The 8,468-nt window shown below is 33.2% G+C and overlaps 1 protein-coding gene across 1 annotated transcript in view; it reads left to right on the top strand.

Annotated features, from left to right (window-relative positions):
• The first annotated feature begins 991 nt into the window (after positions 1-991).
• The window catches only part of LOC143257812 (neuroligin-4, X-linked-like), a 92,987-nt gene continuing 85,510 nt past the window's right edge, over positions 992-8,468 (top strand). The window contains exon 1 of the mRNA XM_076516841.1: positions 992-1,433. Coding sequence (XP_076372956.1) covers positions 992-1,433 — 442 coding nt within the window. The remainder of the gene's footprint in view (positions 1,434-8,468) is intronic.

Here is an 8,468-nt window from a genome sequence, read left to right as displayed (position 1 = left end):
ATATGTTTCCTCCCGGTTCGTTGGTAATTTCATGTTTCAGTTTCGTGGATGGATAGAATATGAAACGTCTCATTCTGTAGCAGCTGTGTACTAAGAAACAAAATGAAGCAATGTCCACTTGTTATGAGGAGTTTGATAAATTTATCATGTTTTACTCTCATCACAAACCTTGTGTGGTCCAGAGAGCACCATGCTTTAAACTTTCGGGTTCAGCGTTCGCGAGCCGCTAACGACAAACAATAACGCCACGCACTTTGGAACCATGGATGCTTTATTAGGGTGACGGTCAAACCTTCCATTCGGTGAGGCAGTAGCAGCCGAAGAGTTGGCGATGGATACTGATGGCTAACCGATTTCCGTCTAGTTCCCCAGCACAAATCTAAAAAGGCTGACATAGCTTTGTGCGGATATCAGTAAACAAATAAACAAACTTTCATCATTTAACAAACCGAACAAAGTACAGTTATTTGTCTTGGAGATACTCGTCTTACTACTCACGTCTAACTTTGAACATCATAAAGAGACAAATAGTAAGGCGCATGCGTGTGTATTAAACGACTCGCTCTTCTCCATTACTTCGAGAAAACGTTCCTGCCGTTCTCCTAGAAATAGACGTGAAACCCTCAAGGGCAGATGAATTCGTTTTCATCATCGTGATGGTCGCTAAAGCGTAAACCGAAAAAAAAATCATTGACTACAGGAAGTATGAAGTTTCATAATAATTTTCTTTTTCGACTTCGTACCGTAATTTTCTAATAACCGCCTACTGCGTTATTCAGCTTTCAGAAATATTAATAATTACTGTTATAAATGGAAAGATATTATTAGCAAATTTCCACTTTTCTGTAGGATGAAGACAGTGACTTTCAGTTCTTCGTATAACACAAAATCACTCAATCAGCTATCGTTCACTGTCCGGTGACTCAAAGACTCGGTGTGCTAAACAAACTGATATCATAAGATGTCACTAAATCGAAAAGCAGAATTTAAAATGCGCGACAGGCTCAAATCACTTAAACATTTTATATTTCTCGGCGCTCTCGTCTATTTCCGCTACATTCATGGAGCAACAGACCACGAGAGCTACAGAGTTGTAATGACCAAATATGGATCTCTGAAAGGAATAATTCAGGAGTTTAAAACCAACAAGGACCTCCGACCTGTTGAGGTATTTTACAGCGTTCCTTATGCGAGCGCCCCCGTTGGCTCCCTGAGATTCATGCCGCCGGTTACCCCGCCTCACTGGCGAGGAATCAGAAATGCTTCCAAGTTCGGTCCAGTTTGCCCACAGACACTTCCCGATATTATAAATCACACCAAAGCACTGGAGACGATGCCCCCCGGAAGGCTGGCTTACCTTCGACGCATTCGTCCGAAACTCTTGAATCAGAGTGAAGACTGCTTGTACTTAAACATTTACGCTCCAACGACAGGCAAGTGTTTATTTTGATTTACAAGTAATTACACATGTGAATATCAATTGTAGTGTTCTTTATATCCTAAGGATTTGACATGGAGACTAAATGCAACGAAAATCTGTTTGTTCTTTTTCAGTTTTTCTTTTATATTATCTTTATCTGACTTGTATAAACAATGACAGTTAATACTAAAATACTTGAAGTTCCGCCCTTCTACTTACCACCTCTGAAATACAGTGTCAGTCAACAAACTTAACACTTGCAGTACGTTGTTACTGAAAATGAAATAATTTACTTCCGTACATTTGACAGTTACAAACAAATTCGATTCATTCTAACAAAACGTGTATTTCTTACACTCGTATAATACGTAACTGCTATTTTTTTTAAATTGCTCTAATGAAGTTATTCTTTACCTTAGGCAACTGCAATGAGACATTTAACCAAAGGATAAACATGAACAAATGCGCCTTAATATAGATCAATCTTTATTAGATTAGCATTTAATATTAATTTTTGAACAGAATAAACTATTGATTCAGTACAAAAATCAAATCTACCAGTTAGTTTATATAGTTAATTTTCTCACGTTCTCACTTATTAAGATTAGAATCCATTATTTTGTTAGTCCGGTATTCTCACTGTTAACGATATTTTCGGCCGTAAACCCAATAATATTTCACGAGGCTCAGCTACGTTAGTCGATTATGATCAATCTCAAATCTGTATATTTAGTGACAACGCAAAACAATATAAACAATAAAGAATAAATTACAATAAAGTATATAATTAAAAACAATAAAATTATATGTATCAAACCTTATAGTCAATATTGTTAGTGAAAGTAACAAAACATTTACTATACTTTACTTACTATCACGTAAATGTTGGCTCTTGGCTTAGAATGTTAATATGATACATATAGGATATGCTTTTACTTCTTCGTGTTTACTTGAGTTTAGTATACCAACGTACTAGAGTATTTTCTGAAAATTATTTTTTTTATTTTCCCTGAATATTCATTCGGACGTTTTCTGTTAATGTTGAAAACAAAATTTCAAAATTTTCCGTTTCATAAACCGGTAATTGGTTGTCTTTTTTCTTGAAAGAAATAGGCACACTTGTCAACATAATTACTTTTCTATCGATTTGTTTGATGGTAGTATATTTTCAGGATAGATTTTCTTGTGAAACTTTAGCTGAAACGTGATTGCTTATTTAAGAGTGTAGAATAGTATTAAAAGTAAATATTATATTTAGGCCTAAAATCAAAATTAAAATGAGACACGCGTTAACGTCTTTCCAAGGAAATAAGTTAAAACAAGACACGTATTAACATCTTCTTATTTATTTGTTGTTGTTTTTTTAATTTCGCGCAAAGCTACTCAAGGGCTATCTGCGCTAGCCGTCCCTAATTTAACAGTGTAAGACTAGAGGGAAGGCAGCTAGTCATCACCACCCACTGCCAACTCTTGAGCTACTCTTTTACTAACGAACGGTAGAATTGACCGTCACATTACAATGCCCCCACGGCTGAAAGGGCGAACATGTTTGATGTGACGGGGGTTCGAACCCGCGGCCCTCGGATTACGAGTCAAACGCCTTAACCCACCTGGCCATGCCGGGGCGTACGTCTTCTTAAGCCTACAAATTAAAGCTCGGCATGCAGTAACATCTTTTCCAGCAAACAAGTAAAATAAGACATATACTTACGTCTTCTAAGCAAGTATGGACACGGCAGGTTGCCTGATGTGGCTTTGCTATAAGAAAAACACATACCTTAAGCAAATAAATTAAATCAAACAGACATAAGTCTGACACTCTAGAGTATCTAATATTTTTTTATGGATGTATTACTATTATTCACAAATTTTTTTATATAATAACAATAAATAATATTCGAAATGGTTATAGAAGTTGTGAGGAAGTAATATGTATCACAGATACGTGCTACGAGAATTCCATCTCTTCGACGTTTAAAGCCCCTCAGTGAAACAGCGGTATGTCTGCAGACTTACAATGCTAAAAACCGGGTTTCGACAGCTGTAGTGAACAGAGTACAGACAGCCCATTGTGTAGCTTTGTACTCAAAATAAAAACAACACCGTCGTGTAAAAATGAACTTTTCCATTCTTAGTCACTTTTTAATAGTTTCCACTTTGACTGGCTTTTATTCAACCAATCAGAAAGTGACAAATCAGTATAATCGCCTATAAAAGTACAAATCTTCATATTATAACTGGTCATTGAAGATAATCCTGTCATAATTCCAAGGACTCAAATACCGAGTAGAAATCAAAGATTTGGCTATCGATGGGTACTACATATAAAAATATATATGTGGCCAGAATTCATGTTTCAGTAACAGATGTATATAGGAAACTCTGAAGAGAGTACGTGGAACTGTTGCTCTTAGAAACAGCGGTGGTCGAGGAAGAAAACTGAAACCAAACAAAAGGTATGCTAAGTATTTCACGATGTTTTCTTTTTGAGTCAAACGACGACTGAATACAAATCCTGTTAACGGCTTGCTGTAAATACAAGTACGAATACTACTTCGATAATAGTACGATCCAAATTAGCACGAAGTGGTCTCAACAGACAAGTAACTGTTCAGAAACCGCTGTTGAGGTTCAATGGTTAAAGTGGATATTGTGCCCAAACAAGTGAAATAAAGCTTGAGACTTGTGCTCTTTGCAGATGAATCTAATAACAAATTGTTTGTTATTAACGATAGTGTTTTCAATGAGAGTGAAGAAAATGGTATAATAATGAACGTACAAACTTTTCAGTGAATCATAGTGGGTATCGGGAAAAGTTTTGAACTGCATTTCGGCCATTACTGTTCGTGTTTTACACAAAATTGATGGCACTATCACTACTGGCTGGCAAATGCAGACTTTCATCCATCATGTCATTCGCTTAGGAACAGACTTATCATGAGGATATTTGTTTCTCAGCGAAACTGTGATCTCAAGCTTAAAGCAAAATGATGAAATGATATTCTGGTAAAAAAAAGAGGTCAAGAGAACCCTCTCAACCATGGTTTGGGATGCCCAAAATCCAAATGTAGACATTCTTGAAACTGCTTATATAAACATACGTAAAACGTTAGAACATTAAAATAGGGCCGAACAACTTTACTAAATTGTGTCGAATAACACAAACTATTTTGAAACTATTCCACGATAATCACTGATAAACTGTGAAGTGCAACGCACAGAAATGCATTTATAAGTGTATTGAATGTTTTGGTAAATTTCGTAAATTTGTTAGTGGTCACTATATATCAAAAAGCACGAAGAGAAGCATATATATAAAAAAAACACTTAAGAGAAATACCTTTAGCAGCCCCAGTAAGTATTTAAAAAAAAACAACTAATTATTTAAACTTATTATATTTTAACTAACTAATCTTTACTGTCTATGATTTCTAAGTTTCAAGGGACCTTTTAATGTCGGTCTGAAAAATACCTTAGCTGCAGTCTACAAATTTACAATTATGAAGGATTATAGGATTACACACAGGTAGCGCTTGTGTAGCTTCAGGATAAAAGAAAAAGACGATGGAGAACATGTAATTAAAGATTCATTATCGCGACTTTTATTAATTAAAATATCACAATTTATTTTGTACTTTCGTTCTGTGTTTATGCGATTGCATATTAAAGAAAAATGTCCACGTTCATCTTGCGTTCAAAGGATTAAAAACTGTGAAATGTGACCTCCGACTATTTTGATCTATATCATTAAATTATCTTTTCTTCCTTAACGTTTTATATTATTTTACAGTATTTTAGTATCACATAATTCAAATCTAAATTATTTTGCCTTGAAGATTAACTTTCTACTGCTAGTTCAATATTTATGTATTACTGCACAGTGTGTTATTTATTTGTACATAATATGTTGTTTTTTGTGTTCCACAGTTAAATGTTGATAGAGTTTCTTATCCTTAACTTTCTTAACATAGTTTTGTATTATTGGTAATTAATTGAAAAATACTTCACTCGTAAGTTCTATGCTATCTTAATTAAAACTTTACAGGAAATGTAGATGGCAGCAAAGTTCGTAGTTGAAAACTAATTACAGGGCGTAATTAACAAGTAAATAAAAAAACCACAAACAACGGAGAACATTAAAGGCTTTTAATTATGTTAGAGTTATCTTTAAGAATTAATATTTCTATATAATGTATAGGCAGTTACATTTATTTGTATTATTTTATAACTACAATGAAAAAAAATTGTTGTGCGTCTATTTTGAAAGGAAACGAAATGTTAATTCGCAAAATGAAGGTTTGTTGTTGTTTTCCTCTAACAGATTGGATAATAATAAATACTTTGACCATCATTTATTTGTCGAAATTGTAATTTTATTCATAATTTACAGAATACTAATATTTTGCATCCTTTATATAAACAAATATGGAACATCATATAAATAGGTATTTAAGTTACAAAATTTAAGATTTTTTACATAGTGTTATTTCTCTTTTATGGTTCTTATAAACGCATAAAGCCTCTTTTCTTAACTTTAAAATGAAAACACACATGCTTGAACAGAACACGATGACTGTTAACTCTATTTGTCTTTAGCCTTTTCCGTCACACTTCAATTTTGTACAACAAACCTTAATATTTCTTTGGTTAATTATGAGTGTTTTAAAGTAATTTATAATTAATAATCAAGTGACCATTTACAATTAAACCAATGAAAGTACTTAAAACAAAAGTGTAAGAAATTTCATTTTCATGGGAAAATATTTTGAACTTATCGTACTAGTTGTTTGACAACTTGTACATTTATTTGTTCTTGTTTTATGTCAGCCTCAAGTAAACACTCATAAACAAAATACAGTAAACAGAAAAGGGTTATCTGTTAGTCGTGCTTATTTCAGGAAATGTATGACCTGCATTTAGTATTTCATTTATGAAATCACAAGTAGCATAATAAGGTATGGTCTGAGGACATTCTTGTACACCTGAACAAGCGTCTGAGTGACCTTTGCCTGTTTCTTACGTTTAATTTTAAAAATTATATTACATTTATATCAAATAACTTATTTTTACCTTTCACTTTCTTTGCCATGTCGTGTAATATGATAAGGGATCTACGGGTCCTCTACTGTATATTTATATATATATATATATTTTGTTATAAGTCAAGAGGTCATGAGATTGATTCTATTTTAATCACATCAAACGATGTTGATCGTGTTAGAAGAAATTTCGGAAATTACCGTTTTCAGAGTCCGATTCTCTAATATAAACGAATGCCTAGAAATAGTATTAAACAATCCTGTTTAAGATGTGTAGTAAAAATTAAAACAAATAAAATCATTGCATCACGTTTTGTTAAAGACACTAATGAATTAATACCTTAAAAGAAGGAAGGCGTTAAAAACACTTTACCTCGAATAAACAGTTCCTGTGATTAAATGGAAGTGACAGCGAAGAAGGTTATACATTGAATAACTCAACTGGCAACATGTTCTAGAGAGCAACATGTTTTTGATTTCCCTATGAATTAGTGACTTTTCTATTAGGATAGATTGGAAATTGTTGAGGGTCTAACACGTGTAGAAATAGACCACATTGTAATCTCATAGTAGAACATTTAAGACATTAGAAGGATTTGGATGTATTGAGAGTAAGCAGCTCTTACCTTACGCGGCTGTAATAAGTTCTATTGTTTTCTTGTCACACTTTATCTTTTTATTGTGTCGTCGGAGTAACCCGGATTCAGTTTGTATAGCTTTGATCTTTTTTATTAAATACGTTTGTGTTCAGTAGGTCCAATGGGAGATATTTTGAAATCTATAAGTTTTCACTACGAACAGTGATTTGTTCTCGTGTTAATTCGGTAAAGACTGTTGGAAAAGCAAATATACCCTTGATAAAGCTTGTCCTCCGTAGTTTCGGCTAATTTAATAAAGTAAATTAGTATTATTGACTTCTTTTATTATTTTTTTTCTTTTCATTGATCGTAAAGGGAATCCAATAAAACCAGATACGAAGACTTATTAAGATTGTTTTTGTAATTAAAACACTTCTGTTTCACTCAACAGATTTTAGGGGTAAAAATATTCAGAATTTAATGTTTCTTTATAACTGGTGCGATTAACTCGTCCAAAAATCTATTGAAAGTAATCTTACAAATAAAGTTGCTCAAGTAACCGAAAGTATCTCACACTTAAAGTTTGACTGTAGAATATTTCTATTTCTTTGCGATTTGTAAGTCTTAATAATTACTTCGAGGTTCTAAAAGCGCCATTCTATTCATGAAATAATATTAAAACTATTTAATTGAATATAAACAAATAATTCTTACAGTATTCACTGTCGCCAGGCATAGCCAGGTGGGTTAATGCGTTCGACTCGTAATCCGAGGGTCGCGGGTTCGAATTCCGGTCTCACCGAACATGCTCGTCCTCTCAGCCGTGGGAGCGTTATAATTATACGGACAATCCCACTATTTGTTGGTAAAAGAGTAGCACAAGAGTTGGCGGTGGGTGGTGATGACGAGCTGCCTTCCCTCTAATCTTACACTGCTAAATTAGGGACGGCCAGCACAGATAGCCCTCGAATAACTTTGTGCAAAATTCAAAAAACAAACAATATTCAGTGTTACGTCATGTCTTTTTCTAGGCAGTAGATGGTGTTAGTGCTCATGTTTATGCTGCATATCCATATTTCAAACGACTTTTATGTGGTGTGAAAACAAAATATACGTAAACTATATTTAATAATTTTAAAGTTTACCTGACATATTTATAGCTACTGTTTTGGCTTTCGTAATAAATTCCCATATGCTTATATAATAAAAAAAATGTTTAATTTTAAACGAGGGTCTTGTACAGTTAAAACTCTTTTTAATCTTTCATAAAGAATATATATACAAATATATATACAAATTTACAAATGTGTTTCACTATTTTTACATTAAAATTCTTCAATTACACAACATGTTTTTCCAGATTTCATTTGTTCTAAAAGACTTGTCGTTAAATCTATATAAAAAAAAATCTGTTTTTTTTTCGTAAAATCT

The sequence above is a fragment of the Tachypleus tridentatus genome, chromosome 7 (assembly GCF_004210375.1).
Source record: "Tachypleus tridentatus isolate NWPU-2018 chromosome 7, ASM421037v1, whole genome shotgun sequence".
Classification (NCBI taxonomy): domain Eukaryota; kingdom Metazoa; phylum Arthropoda; class Merostomata; order Xiphosura; family Limulidae; genus Tachypleus; species Tachypleus tridentatus.
This window is presented reverse-complemented; position numbering and strand designations above follow the sequence as displayed.